This window comes from Mesoplodon bidens, assembly GCF_964165515.1.
Source record: "Mesoplodon bidens genome assembly, chromosome: X".
Taxonomy (NCBI): domain Eukaryota; kingdom Metazoa; phylum Chordata; class Mammalia; order Artiodactyla; family Ziphiidae; genus Mesoplodon; species Mesoplodon bidens.
Genome location: NC_138163.1, coordinates 3,105,865 through 3,123,005, shown reverse-complemented (window position 1 = coordinate 3,123,005; position 17,141 = coordinate 3,105,865). Strand labels below are relative to the sequence as shown.

Below are 17,141 nucleotides of genomic sequence, written 5' to 3'. Positions count from 1 at the left end.
CCGCCTGCCAATGCGGGGTACATGGGTTCGAGCCCTGGTCCAGGAAGATCCCACCTGTCGCAGAGCAACTAAGCCCATGCGCCACAACTACTGAGACTGTGTGCCTAGAGCCCTATGCTCCGCAACAAGAGAAGCCACCACAATGAAGAGTAGACCTGGCTCACCGCAACTAGAGAAAACCCACACGCAGTAACGAAGACCCAACGCAGACCAAAAAAAAAAAAGGCACTAATCCCATCATTTCAGGGCCCTAGCCTTATGACCTTATGACCTAATCACCTCCCAAAGGCCTCATCTCCAAATACCTCAATACCAATTTGAGGGTTAGGGCTTCAATATAAATGGTGGAGGTGGGGGGAGAGACACAAACATTCAGTCTATAATAGTGGGTTAAACATTTGATTTAGTAATTTGGAAAACCAGAAGCCTGCAAGAGGTGGGTTTCCAGTGTATTTGGAGATCTTCCCTTCCTTCCTCCCAGCTCTCCTCACCCTGTCACCCTTTCACCCCAGGCTCATCCCCTCGTGGGTGTTAGGATGGCTGCTGGGGTTTCAGGCATCACATGCTCACAGTTCAGTTGGAAGTTATTAAGCTGGGAGGGCAGGATGGGTTTGGGATGGGAACTAGTAACTCCTTGTCTACAGGTCTGCCTTTTATCAGGATGGGAAGTATTCCCTTTATATTTCACTGGCTAGACTTGAGTCATAGGTCATACCCAGGGCAATCACAGGCAAAGGGGCTTAGCCATGATTCCCATCCCCGTCCCCAACTAAATCAGGGGTGGGTTGAGAGGGGATGAGCCCGTTGGATATGCACACCCTAACAAAATGAGCAGGAAAATAAATATTGAACAGGAATCAAATGTCCTAAATGCCTTTATCATCAGCTACTGCCTTGATTTTCACAAGCGGTGATTTAGCTGACAGAAGTTAAATGTTACTGTTAATATAAAGCAAGGGCGGAAGTTCCGAGGGCGGTATCAGAACACTTGGTTGCCCTACAGACGGCTGGGTAAGAACGGAGTGAGGAGGGGTTGCTAAAATGTGTGGGATTGCTCGGGGTTGGAGATGTCAAGACCAGGGAGGCCCAGGGGGCCTGGGCTTCTCCCACCACCAAACTTTTCTGGGAAGGAAAACTGAGGGAAAACAAATCACGCTGAGTAGTTGAATTTCCCTAAACTTTTTTTTTTTTTTTACCCTGCATCTCTAATGTCAGTATAGTAGTTTCCTGAGCAGAGCACGTTCTTTCTGCATAATCCATTGGTGGATTTCGACCCCAAGTGGCTGGGGACGTGCCCGGTCGCCCTGTCCCTACCTCGCCGGCTGGCGGCCCGGGCGCCCAGGTGGGGTTCGGGCGGGGCGGGGGGGGACCCGGCTCCTGGACGCGCGCCGCCCTCCCCGCCCCCCACCCCACGCGCGAGGCCTTGTGGGTAACGCGGGGCGCCAGGTGACAGCTAATGGCGGCGGCCGCCTGAGCCGGGCGCGCGGCAGACCGGGGCCGCCAGAGGCGCGCGGCTGGACCTTCCGGGGCGCCGCTCCCCTCCCGACGGCGGCTTCCCCGTGGCGGCGGGCTCGGCGCGCCATGGACAGGCCGGCGGCGGCGGCGGCGGCGGCGGCGGCGGCGGGGGGCGGCGAGGGCGGCGGGGGCCTGGGCCCGGGGCCGGCGGGCGGCAGGAGGCCCCCTCGGGTCGCGGGAGCCCCCGCCGCCGGCTCCCGGCAGCCCAGCATGGAGACCCTGGACAGGTAAGCGGGGCCCGGCCGCCGCGGCCTCCCGGTCCCCGATTCCCGAGGGCCCCGCGCGAGGCCCGGCTGCCCCTTCCTCGCGCGCCGGGCCGAGGCCAAGCTGGGGCGTCCCCCTCCCGCGTCCCCTCTGGAGCCCCGGGAACCCCCGCCTGGTCCCTGGGGCCCGCACCTGGCTCACTTCCGCCTCGCGCCGGAGCTCCCCGCACCCTGAGGGGCTTCACAGCTGTCAAACCGCGTCCCAGGCCGCCTCCTACTGCACCTTGGAGCCACCTCGGCAGCCCTTGTCCCGGCCACGAATCGTTTGGGAGGAAATTTCACCCCGGCTCCCCTTTTTTAGCGTGACCTTGCCTCGTGTGGTCTGAAGACCCAAATCCCGCCGCCGCTGCTTGGGGTCTTTGATGCTGGGGTTGGTAGGGGGCAGTTGGGGGACGGAACCCCATGGGTGTCGGGCTGGCGCAGATAGAGGCAAAGATACCCTCATTTGAAAAGCTGGGATGGAAGACTTCCAAACTGCTCCCGATTCGAGAACACATCATCGTTTACTTTCAGTTCTTCACACTTTGAAGGAACCGGTTCATTGTTTTCACAAACACGTAAGGCTACTGCTTCTTAGGCAGTCTGAGAACTAAGATGAATCAGAAGCACAAACCGACCAGATCCAACTGGGAGGGCCACCCTGACACTCTGGACAAGGGGTGGGTGATCCCATAGCCTGGAACATGCAGCTTTTCCACATCTTGGCCATTTCGCTGACGCTAAAGTGCAATTAGGCGAGACATACTGTTGTAACGCCACTGGGTCAGTTTCAGATGCTGGTTCCTGCCTGTCTTAGTCACACCCCTGAGCTGAACTTTTGGGAGTTTCCAAAGGCAGAGGAACAACTAGAAACATTCCCTTTGTTTCTACCTCAGTGTAATTACAATGTATTTTAATAAAGTAATTACCCAAGTGGTCAGCTTCACTGAAAACTAATCACAGTCAAGACAGTACGTGGAATGGTCAGGGTTTCACTCATCTGCAGATACTCTGCAATGTATGAGGGCTTGGAGAGTCAGAGAATAATGCCCGACGGCTTTTGCTCTCTGGCTTACCATCTAGTGGAGAATACAAACAAACCAGCCATTGAAATCAAGTGTGATAAGTGCCAGGGTGGAGGTACGCTTGGAAGTGCTCTGGATGTGGTGTGCGTGGGAATCATCTGAGAAGCTTTTTAAGAACTCCAGGTGGCCAGACCCCAGTCCTGAGGCTTCTGATTTAGGAGGTTTGGGTGTGAGGCCCAGGTGTTAGAATTTTTCAATCGTGATCCGCTGCCTCAGTTGTGATCCACTGCACTGTGGTACACGGAGGTGGGATATTCGCTTCAGTTTTTAGTGGCGGGACGGGGGCAGGGGACGCTTTTTGGCCACAGGAGTGGAACGTGCAGCCATGTGGGCTGGATGCTGGATGTGGGGAACTGATAATAGAGAAGACTTGTGGGAAGGCAGGAGCTAGATCCTGAAGGGGCCTGTGTTCCTTCCAAGGAATTGTGCCTTTGTCTTCTGGGCCGATGCTTCTCTGCTCAGTTCTGTATAACCTGAGTCAGGATCACCTCCAGTGCTTGATTGAAACGCAGACTCTTGGATCCCACCCTAAATCTAATCCACCATCTCCTGGGTAGAGCCTGAAATTCTGCATTTTTAATAACCACCTTAGCTACAAGTAGGGTGGACTTTGTGGTCTCTTTGGCACCAGATGGTACAGGGTACTGGTCAAGGCAGTGTAATTATCAGTAGCATCCTTCTGCAACTCACAATAGTGTCTTGGTTCGGATGAGAAATTATATGGTCACCCTAGTTATGGGGGGCACAAAAGGATTTCCATCAGGGGAGCTACAGGATGGGGTAGGCATTTGAGAACAATTGCTGTGCAGTAGTGTTGTGAATGGACTGCAGGTGGGCCATCTCACTGAGTTGGGTTAAGTTGGTTCTGGAAATGCTAATCTCTCAGTCATTTATTCTGCAAATATGAGTGCCTGCTCTGTGGCCGGCACAGTGTTAGGCCGGCCTGAGGATACAGCAGGGAGCACACACGCACAAATCCCCGCCCTCGTGGAGCATCTTTTTAGTGTGAGAGAGAGAGAGACAAAAGAACACGTCACACGTGTTCTATGTTAGGTGCTGGGGGAGAAAATCAGCTGGGAGCGGGTAGGAAGTTGTGGGGCTGAGCACTCTGGGCAGTGGTTGGAATTTTGTGCCGGGTGGTCAGGAAGAGCCTAGTTGAGAAAGGTGGCCTTTGAGTCACACCCCAGAAGAGGTGAGGGGCCTAGTCATGCACATATCCAGGTGGCAGCACAGGCCTGCGCTCCCTGAGGCGGGAGGGTGAGCCAAGGGTTCAGGGGTCAGCCAGGAGACCAGTGTCACCAGCAGGGAGGGAGCTAGGGAGACAGCAGTAGAGGACAAGCTCAGAGAGGTCACAGGGGCAGATGCTGTGGATTTCAGGACGCTCTCCACAGCTGCTGTGTGGACAACGCACCGGAAGGGGAAGGAGTAGAGTCAGAGTCTAGCAGGTGGGAGGCTGTCGCAGTTATCAAGGCAAGAGAGGATGGTGGCTGCGACCGGAGCCGTGGGCTGGAGGAGGGGAGAAGTGATCCAATTCAAAATATCATTTGAAGAAAATCTGCAGGGTAGAGCCAGTAGGGTTTGCAAAGATTGGTTGTCGGGTAGGAGAGAAGAAAAATCAAGGACAATCCCAATGTCTTCGGCTTGTGGAAAACAATGTTGCTGAGATGGAGAAGCTTCCACGTGGAGTGGGGTTAGGAAGTTAGCAGGCTCTCAGCCCTGGATTTAACAGTAATGAGATGTCAGTTGGATTTCCCAGAGCACATGTCAAAGAGGCAGTTGGTTTATTTAAGCCTGGAGTTCAGGGCTGGTGTCTGGGCTGGAGTCACCAGCATAGAGGTGGGGCTTAAATTCACAAGGCTGGAGAACACCAACAGATGATGGGCGTGTGGAAAAGCTAGTTGGGATAGGGATGGGCAAGGTGCGTTCTTATGATACTTAGCAGGTAAGAGTGACGAGACTCGGCGAGCATTCAGATGTGAGAGCGAAGTGGGGCCTGGGCTCCAAGGTAAACCCCAGCTTTGGGGCCTGGGGCCCCTGGATGAGGCTGTGCCTCGCCCTGACTTAGGAAACGTGAGGGCTGGAGGAGCAGTTTGCAGGCTGGGCGGCTGATGCTGGTCTAGACACGTGGAGCCGGCAGGGTCTCTGGGACCGACTAGTGGAGCTGTCTCATGGGTTCCTCGGCGTCCAGATCGGGGAGTCCAGGCTGCAGAAACAAAGCTGGGAGCTCCCAGACTGCAAGTGACTGTTGCCACCAGGAGTGTGGAGGGAGACTGCACTGACCAAAGAGCAGAGAGGGGAGAGGAGACGTGGCCTTCCTCCTCAGTCCCATCATTGTGACCGGCTCTGGTTCACGTTCTTCTTTTAAGAGACCCCCAGAGTAGACCTTGGCTCTGCAGCTGTGGCTCAGCCATGGACCGTGGGCCCTCCCCTCTCTTCTGAATACCGTACTTCTCTTAATGCTGACGGAGCTGTGGGCCTGCGAGAGGATGTGGCTCACTCAAGGTCACGGAGCTAGCTGGTGCCAGAAATAGGACCCGGAGCCAGGCCTCCTGTCTACCAGCCCACCATGCCACACTGTTTATAACTCTGTTGACCAGGATGCTTCTGGTTGCAGGTACCAAAAACACAAATCATTCTAGCTGCAGCCAAAAAGGAAGTGTGTTGGCTCCCATCACTGCTGCAGCCAGGGCGAAAGATGGCCGCAGGCACATTCAGAGCCAGAGTTGCAAACAGTGTGGATGAGGCTTCCCATCTCTGTTTTCTTCATGTCTTACTCTCTATCTCTGTGGGTGCCTCGAGGTGGTGGACGTGGGGAGTGGCCTCCGCCAGTGCTGGGGGCGGGTCTACACAGCTCCAGGTCCAAGAGGAAAGCTTGGGGTTACTCCCCTCCAAGTGGAGCAGAATCCTATGAAATGCAGAGGGGCAGCTCCCTACCGTGGAGAGAAGGGTCCTCATTAGAAGGAAGGGGAATGGAAGCTAGAGGATAACAGCAGCCCCCTCCAACCCACCCCGTCTGCGGTGGGTGAACAAGTGGGTTCCTGCTGTTAGATTTGCGCTCAGGCCCAGGTGCTGGCAGAGGAAAAGGCAGCTTGGCAAGAAAAGTATGGGAGAACCGGACAATAAAGGTGCCTTAGCCTTTAAGAGGAAACTGATATCCCTCCCTTTCCCCTCCTTCTTCCTCTTACTTATTAATTGTGGTAAATAGAGTCTTGGTGTATGACGGGAATGTCTGCCCATTTAGCGAATGTTTTGACTTATATTTTTGGCCCCACAGATAACTACTAGGCTGCCCTGGTCAGAGAATGCAATTTAGATCGCTCATAGAGCACATGAAATGTCTTTATTTCACTAGTTACGTTATTTTACACACTGCCTGGGGATTCCAGGGTTTTTTTTATCCTTCCAATACAGGAGTGTGGATTTAATTAGTGATGAGATTTTCAAAGGTCTGGAACACTGTTTACAGTGAAAGCTACCTGCAAGGTAAACTTTCATAAGTATCTTTTGCCCTTTTACTTGATTTCTTCAGCGCTTTCATGAGTTGAGAGAGGAGCCTGGCCTCTGGAGGCAATTTTCAATTCCCTCAGTGCTTACCTTGCTTACGTGGTCCTTTAAGTCAGGTGAGCACAACCCGACCACTTACCAGCTGTGTGACCTTAGTCAAACGCTAGGGCCTTAGTTTTCTCCTCTGTAAGGTGGGTCACCGTGAGGCTCGGGTGAGGCTGTGTGCAGAAATGTGTTGAACATTTGAGAGCAGCACACAAGCGCGAGATGCCATTTTCTCTGCGTCCTTGTGTTCTCGTTTAAGGCAGTGGCGAGCGTCTGTGGCGCTGGCCTCTGTTTCGCCCTGTGGTTCGGTGAGTTGGTCACCGTTGGTGGTACCATATCCTGGAAGGACAGCCCCACCACTTTCTGACGGGCCACGTCACCACTGCACCTCAATTTTCTCATCCCAGAAACCTGTTGGCTCGTCCCCGTTCTGCCTTCTTATCACATGTGGTTGTCAGGCTCTGATATCATAATGGACTGGAAGAGCCTTTTGTAAGTTGTCAGAGCACTTACAGAAATGTAAGGTCTCATTATTACTACACACAGGACACAACTTTTTAAAATCATACAATCAGCTTTGCTCCATTAAGAGTCACTTTGATTCACTTGAAATTACATTGTTTTCTAGATTTAAAACCACCAGCATGAAAGTGATTGCATTTTTGAAAAGCATATGCTGTAAGATAAATATTTCACTTTAGAATTAATTGTCTACTTACATTAAGAATATTCACTCTATATAATTGTAATTGAGTGATATTTTATTAAATGCTAGAAAATAACATGCTTAACTGTCTGAGGCCTAGAATCTTAACCTTAAAATAAATTGGTTGATTCATTTCAAGTCAACCTGGAACCTAATCTTACTTCCTAGTGGTCAGTCGATATTTCAGTTCTTACATTAAATGTAAAGGTAACCAAATAGTCTAATTAAAGTTCATTCTCTAAAAAAAGAAATGTACATATATCCCTAGTCAGTGCTCATTTTTCTCACTCAGAGGCTATGTCTTAAAATATTTTAATTGCACTATTTCTTTTAGTCCTACAGGATCACATGTTGAATGGTGTAAACAGCTTATAGCTGCTACAATTTCTAGTCAGATTTCAGGTTCAGTGACATCAGAAAATGTATCCAGAGATTACAAGGTAAGCGGAATTGAGTCCTTAATTCATTTTCAATATGCTAAGTAGCCAAGAAGCATTGCAGTTTTAATTCGAGTGAGACTTTGGCCCCTTGATGCTCACCGGCCATTTCCTTGGGAACAAGGGTGAAAGGTTCTCTGTTGTTAGAGATCTGAACTTTAGAAGAGACATTTTTACCAGTATCTAGTATATGTGATCACAGTTTTATAATTGAGAGGAAAAGCTGACTTTAGATTATGATCATTCTTTTAAAAATCCAGATCCATTTTATTATTTTATTATATATTGTATTTTTAGATTTTTAGATTATAATAAATGCCAATATTTTCTTTATTAGTATTCTGAATTTCAGAAAATGTCTGATAGATAGTATTTCCCTAACTTCACAATTTGTTTCTGTATTTATGTACTACCTATGGGTTTTCAGCATTAATATGTGATACTAGAATGCAAAAAACTTGCAAAATCTCAGGAATGTTGTATGGGCAGCCTCATTTTTTAGTCCTTATTGAATTGAGAAATCTCTTCTTGTTTATTTTAAAAGTTGGATTCCCTGCTTATTCTAAAGTTAAGAGTGATAAGCTCCTTGTCAGCAGAGACTGGGGCTCTTTTTGTCACCACTGCTCCCCAGCACGATCCTGGAACATAACAGGTGCTCAATAAATTCTTGTTGAATCGATTAACAAATAAAATGCTTGCGTGCTCCATCTTTGTTAAGGCTAAAGACTAACTTTGTTTTAATGTCAAGAAACTATTAACAGGTACATTAAGTGAAACCATGTTTACATTTCAGTAGTACAGTTTGCTTGAATTGAGGATTCAGTTTATTATAGTCATTTTTGCCCACTAGTAAGAGAGAATAGATTTTCACAAGTATGTATGAATTACATTTTAGTATCCTGTCCTACCCTAGGTCAACAGCTCTCAAAATCAGTCCTTGCCATGCATCAAATCTTACAAAGAGTTCAAGAGCTACGATAACGATCTTAAGTCATTCTTTTTTTTTTTTTTTTTTTTTTCCGGTATGCGGGCCTCTCACTGTTGTGGCCTCTCCCGTTGGGGAGCACAGGCCCCGGACGCACAGCCTCAGCGGCCATGGCTCACGGGCCCAGCCGCTCCGCGGCATGTGGGATCCCCCCAGACCGGGGCACGAACCCGCGTCCCCTGCATCGGCAGGCGGACTCCCAACCACTGCGCCACCAGGGAAGCCCTTAAGTCATTCTTAATAGCTGTCCGTGTTGAAGGGCTCTAGCCTCACTTTCTCTTTAGCCCGTCCTGTAACAAGTGCAGAAACTGACTCCAGGGGCTGTGTAATTGAGATTTGGCTATGGTGCTGGACTTGCTTCATCCAAACCATTGGATGCTGTTGCTTATGCCTCCCAGAGGAAAGCATGGCTGGAGATGAACAGAAATTGGATAATATGGCCAGCCAGAAGAGTGGCAGTATAGTTCTTGATAGGTTTCTCCGCTATCTGGTTTCCATGTTTGCCCACGTAGGAGGAGCTGGGGCTCCTGTTCCTCAGAACCTGACTGGGCAAAACGTGACTGCTGTTTCCAGGTGGGAGAAGCATTTGCTGCATCACCTATGCCTCAGTGGCTGGTCACTGGGCAGCTGCTGACCCCACTGGTCCCAGGTGCCCTCTTACCCCACGTTAGCGGAGAAACTGCCCTACTGAGTGGAGAGGCTCAAGGACCCATATTGGCAGAGAATAGCTCTTAGACCTCGGATTGATTTTCTTTATGGACAATTATGTGTTAACTGTAAGGTTTTCATTATGGTTGAATAGTTGTTAGTGCTGTGTGGGTTCTAGAAAAGGGTGGTGACTGTGTGCATAGGTGTCTAACCTCTGCATTAATAGATAAGACTGAATCTATACTTTAACATGAAGCAACTAAGGTTTTTAAAAAATTTTTTTAGTTTATTTACGAATTTTGTATAGCAGAATTAGCTCATGTTGGAATGGTTTAACAGATGGTATTCAGAGAAAAAGAAGGCTTTTCTATATTTTGTAAATTGAATTTTAAGTACCTACATCAGATCATTGCTAAAGCTTTAGATGAATTATTGTAAGAGAGCATTTTTTAATCATTGTCTTTGTTAGATTCGCCCTGTAACCAGGTCTGCAAATTTGGTGTTAAATTTATAATTCAGGAGTTGTTATGTTTTCTTCAAGGAGAGAGTTCTTTTAAATAATAAAAGCATAAAATATTTCTAAACCACAGATAATTTTACATGCTATGTGTAAAGTAGTTCTTAGAATGAGGGTAACCAGCGTGGGCCTTTGAGACACCTCTGGCATGGGAGCCACGCATGGGGTTGGCCCTGAAGAAGGTCCAGATACAATTCCTTGAGGATTTAATGTGCAGTCATCCATTGATAATATTTGAAATTATATATTGTGCAAATATCTTATTTGAAATACGCACTCAACTTGGGGGTTAATTTATTATAGGGTAAACTCAGTGTCAATAATGAAATGGGAGCAGATGTTTCTGTGGAGCAGAGCCCTTGCACCTCGATTTGGAGCGCTGACTGTGTTCTCAGTTGTAGGCTGCAGCAGCATCCTCATCAGCCCTCTAGCACGTGCAGCACTCTATGGTTTTGTAATACTCTTTTGACATATCATCCATTTACTTCTTAAAACAACCCAGTGAGATGGCTTTTATTATAATCATCATTTAACAGATGAGGAAAGCAAGGCTCAGAGAGGTTAAGTGACTTGCTTAGTATCATGCAGTTAGACTTGGGGTTTGAACCCAAGTCATCCTATTGAAAAGCTAGAGTGATTTTTAAAAGTTTGTACTGCCTTCCTGTTCACTGTTTTTCAAAATGTGGCCCTTGGGTGTTTCCGCACCAGCACTCCCTGGGGTGCCTGCAGAAATGCAGCTTCCATGGTCCCCGTCCCCTCAGTGAATCAGAATCTCTGAAGGTGGGGAACAGTGTGTCTCATGCATTTCTTTCTTTCTTTTTTTTTGATGGTGTATTGTTAACTTATTTTTACAAGATTGGGATTATATCCTACACATTATTGTTAAATTTGCTTTTTTAAAATTGGAGTGTTATTGTTTTACAATGTTGTGTTGGTTTCTGCTGTACAATGAAGTGAATCAGCTATGTGTATACATATATTCCCTCCCTATTGGACCTCCCTCCCACCCCCCACCCCATCCTGCCCATCTAGGTCATCACAGAGCACCGAGTGGAGCTCCCTGTGCTATACCACAGATTTCCACTAGCTACCTATTTTACACGTGATAGTGTATTTATGTTAAACCTAATCTCCCAATTCATCCCCTTCCACCCCTGTGTCCACACGTCCGTTCTCTACATCTGCGTCTCTATTCCTGCCCTGGAAGAAGGTTCATCTGTACCTTTTTTCTAGATTCCACATATATGCGTTAATATACAATATTTGTTTTCCTCTTTCTGACTTACTTCACTCTGTATGACAGACTCTAGGTCCATCCACCTCACTAGAAATAACTCAATTTCGTTTCTTTTTATGGCTGAGTAATATTCCATTGTACATATGTGCCACATCTTCTTTATCCATTCATCTGTTGATGGACACTTAGGTTGCTTCCATCTCTGGGCTATTGTAAATAGAGCTGCAATGAACATTTTGGTACCTGACTCTTTTTGAATTATGGTTTTCTCAGGGTATATGCCCAGTAGTGGGATTGCTGGTCGTATGGTAGTTCTATTTTTAGTTTTTTAAGGAACCTCCATACTGTTCTCCACAGTGGCTGTATCACTTTACATTCCTACCAACAGTGTAAGAGGGTTCCCTTTTTTCCACACCCTCTCCAGCATTTATTGTTTGTAGATTTTTTGATGATGGCCATTCTGACTGGTGTGAGGTAGATACCTCATTGTAGTTTTGATTTGCATTTCTCTAATAATTAGTGATGTTGAGCATCCTTTCATGTGCTTCTTGGCCATCTGTATGTCTTCTTTGGAGAAATGTCTCTTTAGGTCTTCCATCCTCATGTATTTCATTCATTCATTCATTCATTCATTTAATTTAATTTTATTTCATTTTTGGCTGTGTCGGGTCTTACTTGCAGCCCACAGGATCTTTGTTGCAGCATGTGGGATCCTCCACTGTGGTGCGCAGGCTCCTCATTGCAGCGTGCGGGTTCCAGAGCCCATGGGCTCTGTAGTTGTGGCATGCGGACTCTCTAGTTGTGGCATGCGTGCTCAGTTGTTGCGACGGGCGGGCTTAGTTGCCCCGCAGCATGTGGGATCTTAGTTCCCCGACCAGGGATCAAACCTGCGTCCCCTGCATTGGAAGGCAGACTCTTAACCACTGGACCACCAGGGAAGTCCCTATTTATTTCGTACAATAAATTGTAAAAAGTTCAGCTTCCCTAGGTTTATATCTGTTGAAATTGGTGATGAGACCATACATTTCTGGTACATTCCCACAAACCTGAATAATTAGCAACTCCAGTTAGATTTTAGAGTACAATTGTTTTATTTTATTTACCCATGTCATAAATTGACAGTTAGCTTAGGGTCAGATCACCCAAGGTGTGGTAAGAATATCACTGGAATCACGAGATGAGTTTAGATGATATGCCCATGGACATGTTTTAACAGTTATGTAATTATTTTAATGTGTAGTGGGAAACCTGGCACATCAGACTTGTGATTTAATGGGTATTATTGCTTAAAGCCAGGTGAAATATGAAAAAAAGAGTGGATTTAAAGTCAACATAAAGGGTTTCCCTGGTGGCGCAGTGGTTGAAAATCCACCTGCCAGTGCAGGGGACACGGGTTTCGAGCCCTGGTCCGGGAAGATCCCACATGCCACGGAGCAACTAAGACCACACACCACAGAGAAGAGTAGCACCCACTCGCCGCAACCAGAGAAAAGCCTGCGCGCAGCAACAAAGACCCAACGCAGCCAAAAATAAATTTTAAATAAATAAATAAATAAATAAATAAAGTCAACATAAAGATAAATACTAATATTACTACAGGTGATATGCATATAGCAAACCAGACTTGTAGAGGTGTTATATAAGATGACAGAAGTTTGGAAAACATGGTCCCTGTTGAAAGAGTAGATAGCTATTATGTGGATTATGGATTAACTAAATTAATAAATGTACGCCTTAATGCCAAGTCATCCTGAAGATTTACCTGATAATTAAGACTACTAGAAGAAATGTAATAAAATGTTTTGTTTGCCCACCCCCTTACTACTAACTCAGTTGCTTCCATTTTTAACAGGCTAAGAAAGAGTACAGATCTCTCTCTTGAATTTGTCAAAACATTTAAGAACAAGATCTGAATGTAATGTTCCAAAGATTAGATGAAAAAATACAGTTATAACTTGTAATGAAATATTTTTAGGAACTATTAGCAGAAGTGACACAGTTGATCAGCTTCCATTGTTTGCAAAGCAGAACTAGGCCAAGAAGAGGGAACATGGTGGAGTAGTACAGACGGTACTGGTTAGCTTTGTGACCTTGTATAACCTCTGAGTGCCTGTTTCCTTTTGTGTAAGGTTAAGAGAATTTGGTTTAGATTTGAAGTCTCTAAATTCCTTTCTTTCTAGAACATTCTTCAATTCTGTTTTGTCCAAAAGGATTTGATTCTGGCCAGCCTTCAGGAAATTAGGACACTATAGTTTTAATGTGATCATACTCTTTCCTCTGGCTCCAACGTCGTCGTCATCAATCATCATCATCACCACCACCACCACCCCTCTGTCCCTCTCCTCCTGTTTCTCCTACTGTCATCCCTGCACACACATTAGCTAGATCTCTTCCATAAACATTCTGAAGAAAAAGGAGAAAATGGAGAGAGTCCTATACTAAATTTAATCATTTAATAGGTTAGTACAGTGATTAAACTCTGGATCCTAAACAAAAGTTTCCAGAAGGGCTTTGGAGGGAAGTGGGATGCAGTGTGTGGGAAAGGCTTCATTATGCTTGAGCTCGGTCTTAGTTAATGCTTCTTTTTTTTTTTTTTTTTGCGGTACACGGGCCTCTCACTGTTGTGGCATCTCCCATTGTGGAGCACAGGCTCCGGACGCGCAGGCCCAGCGGCCATGGCTCACGGGCCCAGCCGCTCTGCGGCATCTGGGATCTTCCTGGACCGGGGCACGAACCCGTGTCCCCTGCATCGGCAGGCGGACTCTCAACCACTGTGCCACCAGGGAAGCCCAATACTTCTTAAATTTAGTACTAGTCTAGAAGGAGGGAGGCTTGAGCATGATCTTTTCAAATCCATGACCATAGTCCACTGTTAATAGCTTGGCCTCGTGATCTGTTTATTAAATCAGAGTTTGCAAACACAGATGTCTACAGGGTATAGCTAACAAGCTAAACAGACATGGCTGTGGAGAACTGGAGACTGCAGCATGTCCCCCTAAAAACAATTAAATTACAAAAACAACCCTGCTACTGCCTGTTGGAGCAATAGGCCTCCAGTTTGTAACCACTGTAATGTCAAAGTACTATCCTGTCTCTCAGGATTACTTGTGGAGTAGAATTATTTCTTAAAAATATCAAGATTTGGGCTTCTGCTTCTGGAAAGATGGAGCAGATGTACTTTTTTCTTATTTTTCACTCTCAGTACAAATAAAAACCCTGGACATTATCTATAAAATAGACGTAAGAATGCCTTGAAAGGTAGAGAGAAGAAGGCAGACTAGTTAGGGACCTAAGGAACGACAGGGTGGTGCTATCCCTGGGTTATGTTTTTGCCATATATAACCCAGACTTGTTGCTGAAGAAGCCAGCAACCCAGAAATGCCAACGGGTACAGACAAGAAAAGCCTAGTCTCTCTAGCCAAAGGACAGGAAGGGGGCACCCGAGTAGAAAGAAAACTTTTAGACACTAACCACTGTACTCTGGCCCCACACCCACCCCGCCAGCAAGGCCAAGCGGGGAGCCTAGATTCCACTGTTGCCAGGCTGTAGCAAGGCACAGTGACCCCTGCAGCTGTGGTGTCAGAGGCCTGGTGGAGAGTCAGGACTTTCACTGCCGCCCACTGGCAAGGAGGCCACACCTCCACTGTGGTTACAGTGGTATCAGTCATGAGTGCTCCTGCCACTGCCAGCTGGGCAGGTATGGGCAGAAGCCTAACTGGGAGCTAGAGCTCTCACCCCGACCCAGAAGTAACTAGGAGACCCCTGTTCTTGGATGGCAGCGTTGGCCAAGAGGGGAACCTGGACTTGTACCCACACCTGGCTGTAATGAGGCAGTGCTCACTGCCCCTCTTCTCCTGGAGCAGCGGCAGAGAAAGCAGCTACAACAGAAGGGTTACATAAGACCCACACTCTTATAGTATTCAAAATGACCAGATTTCCACTGAAAATCACTCATCATACCAAGAGCCAGAAAGATCTCAAACTGAATGAAAAAAGAGAATCAGTAGATGCCAAAACCGAGATGACAGATGTTAGAATTACGTGAAAAAGATTTTAAAGAAGCCATCATAAAACTGCTTCAATAAACAATTACAGATATGCTTGAAACAATGAAGACGTAGAAAGTGAGAGACAAGAAACAGGAAAAGTTTCAGCAAGAAAATATGAGCTAAGAACCAAATGGAAGTTTAAAAACTGAAAAATATGATAAAGAAACAAAAAACGAAGCCAAACAAACCACCAAACCCTCAGTGGATGGGTTCAACAGCAGAATAGAGAGGACAGAGAAAAGAATTGGCTAAATCTTAAGGGAATTACACTGAGTAGAAAATGCCACTCCCAAGAGATCACATACTGTATGATTTCATTTGTGTAACAGTCTTCAAATGACAAAATTAGAGAAATAGAGAACAGATTAGTGATTGCCAGGGGCTAAGAAGGGGAGGGGCTGGGAGGGAAGTGGATGTGGCTATAAAAGGGCAACATTAGGTGGTGAGGAAATTGTTCTGCATCTTGGCTGTGTCAGTGTCAGGGTCCTTGTTCTGGTATTGTTCTATAGTTTTATAATATGCCACCATTGGGGAAATTTGGTGACATGGTACACTGTACATGGAATCTCTTATTCCCACAACCACTTGTGAATCAACAGTTATCTCAAAATTAGAAATTTAATTTTTAAAAAGTCAAGATTTTTACAGACTGCTCAACGACTTTATATTGCATGTAGAATAAATTTTGATTAATATTTCTAACAACTCATGATATATCAGAAGTATTATTTAAATGGAGCATATAGTTATGTGAATAAAGATGTTAGAATCTGGTTACTGAAAAGGGTATCAGCAATTATCCTGTACTAGTTCAATTGCAAGTATGCTCATCCCTTTTGTACATGGCAGTTAGGGCCAGCATGCTTCATTGGACGGCTCATTGGTCACATTTCCTGGAGGGCTTTAGAGAGTAGAGAATGATTGTTTCAGGCTAGGGTTTGACAAAAGAGTCAGGCCAGGTTCAGGTGTGGCTTTTTTCCGAAAGACCAGGGTTGTATTTGGATGTCTGGTTGAGATTTGTATTGGCCTGTCCTTGGCCTCTGGCTGCAGCTGGTGGTGAGGAATAAATTGCGCAGACTCCTCCTTACTGAGGCTCCTGCAGCAAGCGGAGCGATCTCCTGACCCAACAAGTCAAACCCTTTAACTCATTTTGTAGTGGTCTGATTGCTAAAGCAGAATTACTTTATAGACTTTATGCCTAAAACAGAGAACAGTGGTGTTTTTACTCCACTATTACAATCTTTTCATGAAAAGAAGCCTCTTAGAGGCGTAAGCCCAAAGATAACTCATTTATAAAAAAACAACCAAACTGATATTTATTTCACTTAGAATCATATGGTTTATCAAAAAGATCATAAAATTTGGAGTCGGGGCACTTTGCCTTGAGTCCAGCCCTGTACCTGACTGACTAGCTGCCCAACAAGTTACTTTACCTTGCTGAGCCTCAAGTGTCCTCATCTGTATAGTGGGTGTTACAGCAGAGGTTTAATGTATTTAAAAGGGCAGCATGTGTATGAAATGCATACAGTGCTCATTTACTGTATGCTATTACTCTATGAAAATGTATGTGATATGTAAAAATGACTACAATAGGAGTGTATTGTAATTGCTGAATGCCGGTCCACTTCCATAAATGTGATGTGAGCACCTAACGTGCAGGAGCGGGGCTGGGTTGGGCTGCGTGGAATTCATAGAAAAGAGACTCCAAAAAATACAGTACAGGGCATTCTGGGCATTAAGCCTTGAGGGCATTTGTCAGCCTCCTCAGAAAGGGAACAGGTTTAGGTGGGGCTGTATGGAGATTAAGAGCGTGGGCACTAAAACCAAGTCAGCTTGGGTTTGAATCCCCACCCTCTTAGAGCACTTGTGACACCACATGTGTGAGTTTTCCCCCACACTGATGAATTCTCCACAACCAGCTAAGTGTTCTCCAATTCAATTCGATTCTGATACTACCACAGTTAGTGCACACCCCACAGGTTAAGGACGCAGTCCCACAGAAGTTCTCACTTCAGATGCCAGTTTCAAGTAGTGGGTACCCAGGTTACCCACAACTTCTGCTTAGCTTGGCTACAAATCGGGGGTTCCCACAAGTCCCTCCTTGAGTCCAATCATTTGCTAGGAAAACTGACAGAACTCAGGTACACACTGAGGTTTACCAGTTCATTGTA

At 46.3% G+C, this 17,141-nt stretch overlaps 1 protein-coding gene across 3 annotated transcripts in view; it reads left to right on the top strand.

The window, feature by feature from the left end:
- The first annotated feature begins 1,439 nt into the window (after positions 1 to 1,439).
- Positions 1,440 to 17,141, top strand: part of MTMR1 (myotubularin related protein 1) — a 72,951-nt gene continuing 57,249 nt past the window's right edge. For 2 of the 3 annotated variants that reach the window (XM_081221657.1, XM_081221656.1), the window contains exons 1-2: positions 1,440 to 1,742; positions 7,432 to 7,537. In XM_081221657.1, coding sequence (XP_081077783.1) covers positions 1,582 to 1,742; positions 7,432 to 7,537 — 267 coding nt within the window. In that variant the 5' untranslated portion in view covers positions 1,440 to 1,581. The remainder of the gene's footprint in view (positions 1,743 to 7,431; positions 7,538 to 17,141) is intronic. The other variant, XM_081221658.1, reaches the window with a different exon arrangement.